Raw genomic sequence first — 16,522 nt, 5'->3', positions numbered from 1 at the left:
AAAGAAATCAGTTGTCATAAATTTAACCCCAAAAAATTATGTTTGTTAAAAAAAAAATCATAGAAAATAGAAGAAAATAAAACAACCAAGGTATACAGAAAGACAAATTAAAGTATTATGTCAGCGATTTTTTTACTATTCTGGAATTACAGCACTAGAAGCGTTCAACCATAAAAACTTGAAAGCAGAAGATGAAAAAATACTTTGATATTTTATAATTCATTTGTTGTATGCTTTCATAGAAATAGGCATGGTTTATTAGACACGGACCTCAAAGAGGACAGAAAAATAAACAGTTTTATGAAAAATTACCGTGGCGTTCGCTTGCATTGGAAGCAGACCAGGAGATTGGTACTATCTATAATGGACTTTTGAAACTATAGAAAAGGCATATCGTATACAGTTAAAATATATAATCACGTGGGCTGTATTTGTGTTGTTAGATTTAAGTCTAAAAAGTGTTTGTTTTATTGGGTTTTTTGGTGTTTTTTTTTGCTAACCGGTTAATAAAATGGTTGATTGCTATTCATTTCAGAACAATCAATGTCAGAAAAAAATATAAGCTTTACTATAATATGAGGCTTTGCAACATGGGGAGGCAAGGTCACCGGAACTATATGTGAAGCTCCGTAAGAGGGGCGGACACCCTACCTACCTAAAATCACCCGTCTAGTTGCTTACGGAGAACAAAAAAGAAATATATTCTGACAATGATTTAATATAGATTTTTTGTCATATTTTCGCAAGACCACTGGTCAAACATTCCGACAAATTTTATTTTATTCCACATCTATTCATGCAGTGATATATTTTCTAGATTCAGATTTTTCAAAATCTATTTCTCACTTGAAAAAAGTCATTTAATTTCACTTGTAATAGACATCAAACAAAATATTTGTCTATATATATACTCTTTGTGAAGGAATTATAGAGGTTCTGTCAAACCAAATAGATGTGAATTGAATCATACTATTCAATCATTGCAGAATTAAACGAACGGTACCCCCCTTTTCGGAATATCCTTATAAGTCGTTCTAAAAATAAATACCGTATTATACGTTCGGATCCAACTTTAGAAAAGCCCAAGGCTTCAAATGTAATAAGTATTCTGGATACTCTGGATACTATAGACAAGTCACATTGTCTGTTTGTTCTATATTAAAAAAAAATCGAAAATAATCAGTTTTCAATTTAAACCTTTTAAATATTGAAATTATGTTAATATCTCTGTTACCGATACCAGAGACATATCTTATTAGAGGTTGATCCAGTTCAGTTAACTGCGAAAATACAATGTTGGACAATTTAAAAAGCCATTTTTACCAAAAAACAATAATCAAATGAAAATGTTCCGCTTTATTTGAGAACTCCGAAGTTTTAAAAAAAATAATGTCGTATTTTGAAATGAAACCAAATTGAATGTTAGATCCATAAAGCTCAGCAGCAATTTTGAACTATTTTGGGTATTTTTTTTTTAGTATATATCAAACGTATAAGGACAACTTCATACAAAACAAAATTTCTGTCGGAAAATTAAGCTATGGATCAAATATCTTTCAGATGCATGTTTATTTATCATGCATGTCATTCGATGCAAAATTTGTAAAATTGGTAATAATATGTCAATTTATATATGCGTTTAGCACGCAATCAGAGTTCCAATAACGAATTTTGGTACACATTTGATCCCTCAAGGAAAGAAAGTTCAGAGAAAATCACAGGCGCATGGATTGTCATTTAATGTGCTACACTGGTATTTTCGACTTCAATTTATTTGACGTGCTCTTGTTATTTTTCTCTTTTCCTTTTATATGGTAGCAATTTATATCTGCGCCCGCTACTCTTATTTTTAAACACAATCTTACATTCTTGTTAGCAGTTATATCTGCCGCCCCTCTTCTCTTATATTTTTTACACAATCTTATATTCTTGGTAGCAGTATATATCTGCCGCCTATGCATCTACTCTTATTTTCAACACAATCTTACATTCTCTTAGTAGCAGTTTATATATCTGACGCCTCTCAGCTCTTAATTTTTTACACAATCTGACATTCTTAGTAGTTTAAACACAATCTTACATTCTTGTTAGCAGTTATATCTGCCGCCCCTCTTCTCTTATATTTTTGACACAATCTTATATTCTTGGTATATATATATCTTTATCTTTATTCTCATAAACCAAAGTACAATGGTACAGAGACATATACAAATAAATTAACATAGTATAAATTTTAAATACAAATGTAAAATAGAGACATAAAGTGATTACCCAGGAGATTCTAGGCACTTAATAATAATTCTTATAAACTTGCACAGATTGTTTAGTTCAGACGGGTTGCTACTATTCATTAGACTTTGAAATTTTAAAATATTTGGTCTGTTTATAAAATGATGCTTTAGTAGCTGTTGTCTACTATCGTTTATTGTCGAGCATTTTAAAATATAATGGAACTCGTCGCCAATGTCACCGGAATTGCACAAAGTACAAATACGATTTCCTCTTTGAATGTTTTGCCATCTACCAATTTCGATAGGAATTTTTGTGTTCAGCGTTCTAAATCTACAAAAAGAAGCAATATTTTTGTCATCTAAAATATCAAAGTAGGTTTCGAAATTTATACTATTTTTGAATAATTTATAATTTAGAGCTTTTGGAGAATTCTGTACAGTAGCATACCATGTCTGTCTGAACTGGTCAGTTAATCTTAATTTAACAGTATCATACAACCAGTTTTTACTTATAAAATATTTAGAGTTCCATATATTTGATAGTCCACAGTTATCAAGCACAGATTTTACATTCTTACACCAAGCTATATTTCCATTATAACTACCAGTAGCAAGATTGTATAGAATTACAGGAAGTTTCTTATTTTCCCCAGTTACAAGCTTTTCCCAATAATTTATAGTACGTAATTTAATACGTAACTGGTAGCAGTATATATCTGCCGCCTATGCATCTACTCTTACTTTCAACACAATCTTACATTCTCTTAGTAGCAGTCTATATATCTGACGCCTCTCAGATCTTACTTTTTTACACAATCTGACATTCTTAGTAGCAGTTTATATCGGCCGAATCTCTCTGTTGATTTTTCAAACAATCATTCATTCTTGGTAGAAGTTTATATCTGTTGTCCCTGTATTCGTATTTTCCTTGTAATCTTACATGGATAGCAGTTTATATTTGCCGCCCCGGCCCACCACTGTTTTATTATACAATCTTACATTCACAGTTAGCAGTTATCATATACATGTATATGTGTTGTCACTCAACTCTTGCTTTTCAAACAGTCTTACAACGAATGCACTTTGTCAATCGGCCGTCCGCCCTTACGGAACATCATTAAGTACAGATTTAAAAAGGGATCCAAGCCACAAAGGTCTTGTGTGAAATTCAATAAAACCTCTTTAACATGAAACAGTAACAACAAGGGTGTGGACCACTTTCTCATGGCTAAAAATAAGTAAAAGGACTAGTATCCCTCGAATTCACTAGACGTTAATACAACTACCATGCACCTAACGAATCAGTTCAAACAGGTATATTTAGAAACTACCTTTTGTAAGATACATTACTTATTTCTTATTGTCATCGAATTCTATTTGTTTCGATTGGTACCAGTAGGTTACCTAGTAAAATGTCAAGTGCATATAGGTCTCGATTTATCATTAGAAATATAGGTAAAAAGATATCATTAGAAATATAGGTAAAAAGATATCATTTGTTTTATATTTGATCAAATCAACAAGTAAGTTCGGTAACTCTAAATGAAAGTTTCCGTATTCATTCAAATCAGCCATTATTAATGTCAAAATTTTACATTATTCACAAATGATTCCTTCTCAAATAAATGTGCAGTATAATGTATCCAAACATGGGATGTGGCTTTGTTATGTAAAATAGTATATTCAATGAACATTTGGAATACCTGTACAGGTGAAATAACTTTCTTTACCAGCCTTATCTCTTCAAAGATGTGTCTATTAAAATGTGCCACTTTTTCTTAAACCTTTTACCTGAGATAAGTGGATTAAACCGTCAAATTTTCGTGTTTTTCTGGTCATTAAAGGTAAGATTTCCTCGTAGTTTAAGGTTCATGCTCTGTAAATAATACCTCTTTAGATTGAGTATTTGTGTACGTGATCAGTGCATACTAAAATAACCTGTTGTATGTCATGCTATCAATATTTGCATGTTTATTTTTTGGTCTCGTGAAATCATTGTATTATTCTAATCAAACTATAAAGAAACAATTGCCTGAATTGTGCATTAAGATTCTATATTATAAATAAATTGATTGATCTATAAAAGTGTTTTAATAAAATGCATTGCATATTATAGAATAAACATTACAAATTCTAGTATAAATACTGTCACTATAGTGTTTAATAATGTTAAATAAGTGTTTACTTGGTGTCCAGTGGCGAGTATTTCACACCTGTTGTGGTTAAAACACATTAAACATAAATCAAAAGGCTTGTCATTGCCAAAAAAAATTAACTTAACTGGGAAGCAGGATGGAAACCTGATATAAGAGAAAACGAGTGTCGTTTGAGCAGGGCCCGAAATGTCGCCTTGCAACATGGCATCTTGATCGAACCCCGAAAATATTTCTCGGTGCGTCTTTATTTTACAATAACTGTAATACTCCTTCCAAAACAGACCGTTATAATAAATGCATCAATTCCGATTGGATATTACTGCGTATTTATGTGTAAACATTACAGAGCGAACACCCCTTCCCTTATTCAGAAAAAGGTCTTCTTTATGTTTTCATATCAACGCGAACGCCCCTATTTCAGAAAAGGTATACATGTACTGGTAGACGACGACAACTGTAAGGATCTGTTAGGAAACGCAGACAAGTTGTGTTTTTTACTTCATAAAAAAATATTTTGTCAAAATCCCATGACTCAAACAGTAGCATTGGTCAATTGACACACCACATTTTACGCAAAGCAAGTGAGCATGGTTGTTTTTATCGACAGGTTGTGGGTATTCCTATGGTCACCAGTTGTGCCCCTTTAATAACAGAGTACTGTTATTTGTCACAGATTATGGCCAATCTCAGTAGAAACCCGTCGAAATTATATTTAATTGATAAATTCAACTACACTGTTCGTTATCTTGATGATATGTTTTCGTTGAATAATCAAGATTGTTTTGATATATTGTCGAAATTTACCAAAAGAAACTTATCTTTAAGTAAATCAAATATAAACGATAAGAACTGTCCTTTCCTATAGATTTTGAACGGGAAAATCTACATTATATTGTACGACAAAAGAAACGTTCCCAATTGTTAATTTTCCTTTTTATTGACGTTGATGATCCTTTGGCACCCTATAACGGTGTTTATTTATCACAATTCGTTCAATGACTGTGGTGACGTTTTAGATTTCTATATATTACTGGTAAACGATTAAGGCTGGGATTTCTTTACCATAACTTACTCAATCAATTCAATATTTTTTTATTACTTTGAGCAAATAATGCAAATCAGTACAAAGAGATGTAATATATATGCAAATACAATATATCATAAATAAATACATAATAGATATAGGAAGATGTGGTGTGAGTGCTAATGAGACAACTCTCCATCCAAGTAACAATTTAAAAAGTAAACCATTATAGGTTAAAGTACGGCCTTCAACACAGAGCCTTGGCTCACACCGAACAACAAGCTGTAAAGGGCCCTAAAATTACTAGTGTAAAACCATTCAAACGGGAAAACCAACGGTCTAATCTATATAAACAAAACGAGAAACGAGAAACACGTATATATTACATAAACAAACGACAACTACTGTACATCAGATTCCTGACTTAGGACAGGTGCAAACATTTGCAGCGGGATTAAACGTTTTAATGGATCCAAACCTTCTCCCTTTTTCTGAAACAATAGCATAACATCACAACATAGAAAAACACACGATAAAATATCAATTGGCAGACTTAACTCAACCAAAAAACGTAGGATTACACAATGAACACAATAATGCATACATAACTGATAAACTCAAAACCTTAACTAAACTTAGATATCAAGATTGTTTGGAAGTTGGTTGTACTGGTAAAAAACTGGTTTTCAACGAGATAGCACACCAACCTGAGTTTGTTTACCGAGCCCGGAAATTAAGATACGATCCGGATAAACTTATTGATCTTTTCAATAAACTTATTCCAAAATGATTTCAATTCAAAACTATAATTATATCTTTAAATATTGTTTTTATTGGTATCAATATTGATTTTGTTATCAGTAGATTAAAATCACAATAAATATTGATATAAAGGTTGTAACCTATTAAAACTATTAAACCCGCTGCATTTGTTTGCAAATGTCCTTAGTCAGGAATCTGACGTTCAGTAGTTGTCGTTTGTTGATATGGTCAATAAGTGTTTCTCGTTTCTCGTTTTTTTTATATAGATTAGACATTTGGTTTTCCCGTCTGAATGGTTTTACACCAGTCATTTTTGGGGTCTTTTGTAGCTTGCTGTTCTGTGTGAGCCAAGACTCCGTGTTGGAGACCGTACTTTGACCATTATTGGTTTTCTTTTATAAATTGTGACTTGGATGGCGAGTTGTCTCATTATCTTTTTCTTTTACAAATATCTGCTTGGCAACAGTTCGTTACATTTGCCCTCAAAACAAACAAAGTAACTAGACATTTGCTGATCTTTGTTGTCTTTCGGTCTTTAATAAAACTGAGAACCCGACCAAAGGGCAAAAAACAGCCGAAGTCCACCAATGGGTCTTAAACACAGCGAGAGAAAATCGCACACCAAGAGGCATGCTTGTGCTGGCCCCTTAACAAAAATGTGCACTTGTTCAGTCAAAATGGATAATGATCTAAAATAAAAAATCATATAATACTATCAAAAGCAAGAGGCTCCTGACTTGGGATAGGCGCAAACATTTGGCGGGGTGGAACATGTTTTATGAGATCTCAACCCTCCCCTATAAATATACCTCTAACCAATGTAATTTTTGTTTTGCCATCAGTGGACTTAGTCAGTCATGGATAACTGGTAATGTAGAGCACAATATCCATTCGTAAAGTCATTGTTTCACAACATGCATGTTTCACTATGCAGGAAATGCATTTTCTGTAGTACATTTAAATTGTCAATAGCTATGCTTTACCAAAATTTTCAGTTTGTTTTGATTGGTCGATAGATGCATTAAAATGATCAATCAACGTGTCAGATTTTCTGTATTTGAATGATTATGTTTTATCTCATTTCCATCAATTTCTCAAAAAAGACAATAAATTTGAAATTCTTTCAACATGATACATCCCAAATTATCATATTTGTCCTAATAATTTTATAAAGTTTGATGAATTACATAAAGATTTTTCAATTGTCGAATTTATTTTCGAGGTGTTGATGAGTTTGCACTTATTTACATTTCTTCTTTGCACTTTTTACTGAAATGATAAGTGCAGTAAATGAAAACCAAAAGTACATTTATTTGAGATGTTCTACTTCATTTACTGTAAATTCTTTGCGAGTATTCATAGAACTAGTCATTTTAATTTTATCAATCAAATTAGTTTTAAAACGAACACTGGGCGAACATGGGCTTTTATTAGTCGACATTGGGATTTGAACTAGCTATCAGTTAAATTTCGGTTGATTGCATTTTCTCACTTTTGTGTGTGTGTGTTTTTTGGGGTTGCTGTTTGTTATAATATATTTTTTTTTTAATGTTTTTACAAATGAAATAGGACCTTGTTTTTCTCTTTAAAATTGTATCACATTTTGTTGTTCTTTGAATCTTTTATAGCGGTGAAGTGTATAGCTGTCTTTTGTGGCCTTTTTCACGTAAAGTTGTCTTTTTGACAAGCAAGCAACATTACATTATGTGTATATGCTGCACTGAAGACTAAAGATATTCACAATTTTTTTCTTGTACACTTTTTGTTATTTTCATAATGACCCGATGTCTTCGTGAAGAAGGCAATGAACCTGAGTCTGATCTTAGCTTTTATCTACATTATAAAAATCAATGCCTGAATATCAAAAAATATTTCCATACCACGAGAAGATACAGGGGGATTTTAAAACGTATTTATTTGAATTTTATTATTCTGCCTATTACTTTACTGCTCAATCCTGAGAAATAATATGCAAATTTGTGTGTAATTTTCAATGTATAAATTATTTCCATAACCTCTTAAGGTGCACTTGTTGCAACATATGAATTTTATGATTGATTATACCAATTTTGGTGATTTATACGTATGTCCCTGCTATAAAATCCTCAGCTTGCTGGCAACATATATAATTCTGGAAATTATGTTGCACGTTTTTTTTCTTATTTAGTGGTTTTTGCATAGCAATCGATTAGCATGTTTAACATTTGCATTAGTTTGCTTATACTGTTATCTCATCAAACATGTGAGATCTAGTTTGCAGATCACACACAAACGATAAGATGGCATAAGAACTTTGAGATTATGAAAATCAGTCTAGAAAATGTTGCAATGTATTTTGCCAAAGAGATGTATACTATATACCAATGCATGCCTCTGATTTTGTACCCTGAAACACGTTTACTATCACAGTGAGACAGTTTTGATTTCATAATTGAATCGTTTATTGATAAAAATCGAACACTATAAAACTTATGTAAGCCACCAGGAGCTTGCAGTGATTTATTACCTATAGTAAAATGATTTCAGGGGCTAGGCAGCTTGAGGCCTCCTAAAATTAGCTAAGGCTTTAAGCATGGGTTTATGATATCCTAAGCTTAATAAACAATATTTCGATAATTTTACCTGAAAAAAAAATCGCATCGCTACACTTGGCAATTTTTTTGGGCCCCCTAACCCCAAATCCTGTATGCGCCTCTGATCTTTTTTAGATTTATTTAAGATTTTAACTCCCAAAGTGCCTGTCCAAGAAATGCGTATTCATTAAACCGGAAAAGGCCATTTTCTATCTTTGGTTAGGTGCTTATAAAATAAGTTTCCGGTTTCGAAAATGATGCATAGATGTGTGTCTCTGGTAAAAAGAACTTCGAAGTTCCAATCCTGATGCAAGCTTGATTCTTTGGCGGATCCAGGGGATTGGGGGCTCCGGGGATTGAAACCCCCCTTTTTTTGGCCGATCAATGCATTTGAATGGTGACATATAGTTGAAACACCCCTTTTTAAAATGGCTGGATCCGCCCCTGTTGATTATAGTATTGATTCTCTTTATTCTCCGGAATAAGTAGTTAAATGTGGTAACATGTTTCAAATGTCTTAAAACTGTTTTAGGCAATGCAATCTATAGAGCCCTTAAAAGCTTGAGTCTATTACTTCCTGACAATACATGTAAGACTTTCTAATCTGCCAGACACCTACACCAGTTTTAATACAGATACTTTGAACAATAACAATATGTTGAATAAAGAGAAAATATGTTATCAAAGTTCTCAGGAACTGTTGCCTAGAGCACATTTAACTTCATGTACTTGAATTTAAAAATATGAAAGAGTTCCATATTAAAGGAACTGCAACATAATGAATTGTAAGGTGTTTAATTATTTACATGATTTTAATTTTATCACACTCTATGAAACAGAAATTGCTGTCTAAGTTAGTCAGAAATGCACAACTTCACAGTATTTTGAAGGGAAATTTGCCTTGTACATGAAAAAAAAACCAAGTGAAAACAAGATATTTGTAAAAATCATGTTATTCTATGACTGAGCTCACGATTGAAAAATTTCTGGTTAATAGCTAAATATTCAGACATGACCCAGAAAACTGATTTAATAGTTGACAGGAAATGCTAGCAACTCATGACATCAATAAGTTTATTTAGATTGTCTCAATACTGAAATATCATAATCTAATTTTATAATCTTAAAATTTACGAATATTTGGTCTGAAATTTTGTTTTTTCATTTGATTTAATAAACAAATTAACCTGCAGTTTCAAGGTGAATCTTTTGTCTACCTTGATTTTAAATGACTTGATCTAAACTCTACAATGCATCTTATGGTGACTACAATAGGTAAAGTATAAAAGATAAGCTATTTATACTAACAAATTTGAACTTTTGGGTGTCTGAAATTTTTGGACTTTAAATCTGTTATCAGAAATCTATTTTTTATGCCAGAAATGGGGTGAGTTTTGGTCATTAATTCTCTAGATGGTAAAATGAAAAGTCTGAAATAGGTATTTGTTGCTTATTTGCTAAGAAAGCATTATTTAGAAAAAATTTCAGACAACCAATCAAAATAATGAGTCCAGGTGGTGTAACATATATTTTTTGTGAGCTAATATGTTAAATATCTGTCTTATCAATTCCATTACTTTCAAAGTGGCATACATTAACATTTTACCATCCTGATCCTGAATGTTAGTGGTTACTTAGATCTTTGAACATACATCCAGCTAAGGAACTGCAATAACAAAATATAGATATAAGTATATAAAGAAATAACTGAAGCACGAAATAAAAATAATTGATTCTGGTTTTTATTTATTTCTTAAGTTAAAGATCACTTAAAACCCATGTCATAAATCTAAATCTTGAACACTTAGCAAAGCAGTCCAATCATACTTATAGGAACGTAAAGTTTTTAACCAAAAATGAATAAGAATAGATTTATGTCACAGTTTTCTTTGAAATCCTTTTTCATTTTTTTCTGTCCTGTCTGTCCAAAATTTGGAACACATCCCAAATTAAAGACTTGTATTATTTTTATTTACCTGATACATTTTGTCTGAAAATTCCAAGTAAACAGACTGTAAATATGTAACAGTTACAGAAGAATTAGGCTTCAAATATTTTATTTTAGCAATTTTTGTTTGTTATTGCACTCACAAAGTTAGAATAACAGTTTAAAAAAAAAGTTTGCAAATATAAATCAGTGGATTGTGTTATATCAGGAAACTTATAATTTTAAATGGTCAGGAAAAACTATCAAGAACAGAACAACTGTAAGGTTATGACAAATTTTATTCTAATTTTCAAATTGTGTGAAATGTTTTCTCTGTTTTTCTGTTTGTATTGATTGACACTGCGTGGTTCTCCTTCTTTTCCAGTAAATACAGATTTTCTCTTTATTATTGAAATTTAAACAAAGATTATTGGAAAAGCATTTTGTACTATTAACTATTTCTTTACATTAATTTCATTTCATTAACAAAATTTACATTGCCAATTTAGCACTATGGATTTCTTCTGATTTTCATTTAATCAGTTAAAAAACTTTGATACTTGAATAAAAGATGCTGTCGTTTGAACTTGTCAAGGGTCCTTAAGAACATGTAATTCAATAAACAACAGTAACGACCCTGTGACATTGCAACAAGACCTAGTAAAACACAAGTGAGGCTTAACCACATTTATTGTCCGTCATTCTGTGATCCTCAAAGTGACAGACGAGTTAAAGAAGAGCTTTTCAGTTTGTTGTGAAGATTTGTCTCAGGTCGAATGCATCATCTATCCAATTTATCTTAGTCAGTGATGATAATCCAATTTTGGAATTGGAAGTGAAAATTTGAACCAGTCCTAATGATATTGACTTGTTCTTTGTTTTTATTCAGTTATCCTAAATTGAACAAAGCACATTATCAGCATCATTATTTTATACCATACCGATTCGCCAAAAATGATTTCCCAGAATTTGATCATTATTGTTGATACTGGTATATAGGTATATGTAGTTAATTAAACAGAGGGTATAATGGATATATTTGATAAAAAGGGAGACTTTTTCATACTTTTTCTTTATTAATTCACAAATTTAAACTTAAATTAAAAGTGCAGCTTTTAATTGCAGACAAATAAACATTATGCATACATACATATTTGATTGATATTAAACCGTTAAAAAATAGTTCTTTGAATTCTATCTACAATTTAGCAATTGCACACAAATTGCAATTTATGTAAATAATTGATGAATTGGTACAAATATTAAAATCATGAGTTGAAAGTTAAAGTGAAATGTGACGAAAAGAATAAAGGTCTTATGTACTTGCATGTTTCATATGCAGACTACTTCTAAGACATTCAAGCAATGAGAAGGAGCAATATTTTGACCTGATGTCTGACCATCACTGACTTTTGATGTCACCATTTATTACTTTTTTTTTAACAAATGTAAGATCAGCATTAAACCTATGTAAATAAATCTATGCTAAATTATGTTATTCTCCGGTACTAAATATTATGTTTATTCTAATGCCTCATGATTAACTGACATTTTGCTTAATGGCTTGTATTGTACTTGTTACACTTAAATAGAAATATTAAGCTTTACTTCATTCAAATCTGTCTAGCATTGTTTTTTTTCTATTTTTATATAAGTTTCAAGTTAAAGGGCCTGATCCTAATTCAAAATGTAGGTTCATGATTATGTAAGCTACACATGTGATATCAGTTCACAGTTTGTGAAAGGCATATGCATGTAGGTGATTTTTTCTTTCAAGTATCTGATTGCAGTTGGGATGCAAAAAATAGTTGAGAAAGATAATGAGATTGATAAACTTAAGACTGATTTGATTTCAGGATGTTTGAATTTCAAATTATTCTAATAGTGCACATGTATCTAAATTTTAGTCTTTGTATAAAAAAAACATTTAAAGCGCAAGACAATTAACTAAATTTTCGATGTTCTGAAAATAGTTTTGGTATAATAAATCTATGTTGAAAAAGATGTTTACATTAGAGTGTATAATTTGAATTTATTTTTAAAAATCTTAACTTCTTAATGTATCAAACTGTTATTAAGGGTGTGGCTTGTCAAAGCCCAATGACAGAAACATTTATCTGTGTCCCTTTTGTCTTTTGTCCTTCTTTGTACATGCAATTATTTTGCTGTCATGCTAATTTTATGGCATTATATGCTAATTGTGTTTTGACCATATTAATGCAAATTTTCTGAATAAATACTAATGCTAATTATCTGCCTGAACAGTTAAAACATTTATAACTTTCTTCATTTATAGTCTGTCTCTTTTTAAAACAATCTTTTTTTAGAAAGATTACATCAATTTTTTTTCTATGTGCCTCAACTGTAACTTCAGTATATCACAGTTTGAGTTATGTGATGGTAAACTTTCATTGTGGTCTTTAAAATGTTGTTTTTTAGTTGGTCTATGGTCTAATTACAATGTGGTATTTCATGGCTTTCTCTAAAGAAATAATGATCCTGTTGTTTAAGGTATCAATGGTAAAAAAAAGCTGGATGCAAAGGTCTTTTTCAAAAGTTTAAATGATAGGTTAAATTAAAAAAAATTGTCAATCAAACTGTAAGTAACAGAAAATCACAATCATTGCCTTGCAAGGTTAAATGTTCAAGCTGGGGTAAGGGCTTTGCCGTTCATGCGCCCCACTCCCATCCCCAAACAATTTTCTGGACTTGTTAATTGTTGAATGCTGTATGGTGATATAATATAGCTGTTTACCTTCGATACCTTTGGTCTCTGGTGGATAGTGGTCCCATTGGCAAAATTTCCATATCTCTATATTTTTATATACATCTCTAAGCAGTTAAATAAGTTTTAATCGACCTTTGTTTATATCATCAAACATGTATGTACAAAATGTAAGTTGTATCATCACAAGGAGAGGATAACTCTTACTGCAAGGTTAGAGGTTACTGACAAAAGATTATAAACACCGTGTACAGGAAGCAGACATTTGACTTCTTTTTTACTACAAGGGAACATTTTTTATCTGGTGTGCCATTATTATGTCTTCTCCCTACCACCATGCATCGGCTAAGTTCTAGAGTGGTAATTGAAGCACATGTAAAATACATGTATATGAAGTGAAGTGTCAAATTGATATCATTTTACCAAGTGATAATGTATATAATGTAACCTTAATCCTGAACGATGTCCAAATTCTCAATAGTCACTTGAGAAAGATATAAGTTTGATCCATTTATGTACAATAAAATACATTAACAAGGGTTTTAAGTAATAGATAAAGTCAATTTTATACACTTTCTGAGGCTTTTATGTATTGAATGAATAGTTGGTATGAAGGATTATTACTTCAGCTTTGGCATTTTATCTGTTAAAGGTATTTATATTATCTAAGAGTTTTAATTAGTACTTTCAAAAGGTTCCAAGCACCCACTATGAAAAATAACAGATTATATAATTTAAGTTATTGTTGTTTGCCATTTTTCTAACAACAGTTGCAGCATAAGATCATGATACACCCATTTTATATTCAATAAAAGATGATCATATTTCTTAAATGTAGATCTGTCATAATTCACTTTAATTTTTATTAACTCCAAATCTGATAGATTATTCTGTCAAAACAATCAAAGTATCATTTGAAATATGGAAAAATACATAACTTTATATTGATATTCATTTTTGAAAAAGGACAATGAAAATCTTCAAAATCACTGAGACCTTTTAGGTATCAGCTTGTACTTTATATAAAAAAAATCAATTAGATAATTGAATGTTAACTTATTATAAGTAAAAGTATGAAATATTGTATTATGTGTAAATTTGGAGGGAAGGGGATGGGAGTGAAGAAGCTGTATTATTGCATATGCTTTTTATTTCTTTTTTTAATAAAAGTTAAAAGCTTTGTACAGTTACAATAAAATGAATATCCTAGTACCGATATTTTGATTTTTAACCAGATTAGCAAATGCATGAATCGCTGTGGGTATTGAATAATTAACTGTCATCAACTTTAAACTTGTAAAAAAAATGTGTTTCTTTAATACCAGAAAAAAGTGCATGCCTACCCATTATAAGCATTACAATTTTAAATGTTTGGCAAATGCATCACAGGCTGAAAAAATGCAAGATATTTTTTTTGTCAGAAAAGCTGACATAAGTATTTTTGACAAATAACATTTAATTTTTTATGTTCTCTGTCTTTTCTTGTAAAAATGAGCTCTTAATTGTCTAACAACCACGTAATTTGTTTTGCATATGTAATTTTTTCCTACTACCACAACATCGCTTCATTTTTCAATCATTTTGACATTTACTACCTGAATTTTAATTACTTTGATATAGTAGAAAACATTACAGTTGTGTTTATATATGAATATTCATTGATGAATTTATAGAAATAATGATGGATTCATTCCAACAGCAATTTTTAGATATTGTCCCACTTTTATAAATCATAGGTTATAATATTTTTGAAAAATCTTCTTTTTTTGTACATAATGACTTAAAATAAGAATGATTGATATTAAAATTTTTATTGTGCATTTCAATACGTTACTTTGTTTATTTACAGAATCAAAGGGCATTGGACTTAAGGTTATTGTAAACTAGATTTAAAAGAGAGTTATTTAAAAGTGCATTAAACATGGGCTTTTTGTAAGTAACAAACCTGTAATGAAATTTAGTATTCATTTTACTGATATATGTATTAGATGCAGTAAATATAAAGTTTTTACCGTCATAATTGTCTCATTTTAAAAAAGATGTCTTTTGGATATTTGTATTGGTTGGTTTCTGTCTCATTGAGGTTTACCCCACATCTCATTGTATTCAAGTATGAATGTTAAAAGATCTTTAAGCATGTAAAACAGGCTTGTTGTAAAAAAAATAATTAGATGTTGATTTTACTTGGTAAAGAAACTTGCAACAATAGAAGTGCATATTGAAATTTATTTCACTTAAATCTTCTTTTATTGAAAATAGATTTATTTATTTTTCACAGTTTAAATCTATTTGATATTTTCATTAGAACATGTCTATATTATAAAAATGGGAACAGAAGTATAAATTGCTTAAAGTAAGGCAGGAACATATATATATATACTGTTCCCAGAGTAAGGTAAGAGTTTTTTTTGAAATATTTTATATCTAAACTTAATGTAGCAGTTATAGTTGTCCTAATTGCCACCTTTTTTAATGTCTGTGGAGGGTAGGGTGTCCACAATTCCATCCAAAGTAGGGTATAAATAAACAGCTGGGATAATAGATTGTTAGTTATTGCAGTTCAGGACTACAAATGGAATTTATTTTAAAATGATGATATTTTTACAAGATATGATGAACATGGTTTATTCAATTGAAGGATAGGTCTCTATATATTTATTATTAACAAGAGGAATATTCATACACTTATGTTGAATGGAATAAAGAATGTATTTCAAAGCAAAATATAAGGATTGTTAATTTTTATGAATCATTTTGTGATAATTTTAAATTGAAATTGGGACTTCATTAGATGATGTTTTCTTCTCTCTAAAATTTCATTTTCAGAATATTATTTATTCATCAAATTTATTGATATCAAAAGTTCAGATGTAATATTAAATTTCATTTTCCTTTTCTTTTGCAAATGAAGTAAAAATAATTATTAGAGGCAAAGTTAACAAGTGATAGACATACTGTTTGGATGTATTTAATGTTATTAACCCACAAGTTGACTTACTTAGGCTTTGATAATTGATTTGTGAGGCGAGTAATTCTCGTTGATACGAGGCTGATCTAATAATAACATTGTGATGAACACAGTGATAATACGCTGGCCGGTGCAATCCCGCGAGTTTAAAGCCAA

General features: G+C 30.6%; 1 protein-coding gene across 1 annotated transcript in view; it reads left to right on the top strand.

Annotated features, from left to right (window-relative positions):
• The first annotated feature begins 15,231 nt into the window (after positions 1–15,231).
• The window catches only part of LOC134712592 (protein trachealess-like), a 37,438-nt gene continuing 36,147 nt past the window's right edge, over positions 15,232–16,522 (top strand). The window contains exon 1 of the mRNA XM_063574306.1: positions 15,232–15,330. Coding sequence (XP_063430376.1) covers positions 15,320–15,330 — 11 coding nt within the window. The 5' untranslated portion in view covers positions 15,232–15,319. The remainder of the gene's footprint in view (positions 15,331–16,522) is intronic.

This window comes from Mytilus trossulus, chromosome 3 (genome assembly GCF_036588685.1).
Source record: "Mytilus trossulus isolate FHL-02 chromosome 3, PNRI_Mtr1.1.1.hap1, whole genome shotgun sequence".
Lineage (NCBI taxonomy): Eukaryota > Metazoa > Mollusca > Bivalvia > Mytilida > Mytilidae > Mytilus > Mytilus trossulus.
The sequence above is the reverse complement of the archived record's forward strand: the minus strand, read 5'-3'. Positions and strand labels throughout refer to the sequence as shown.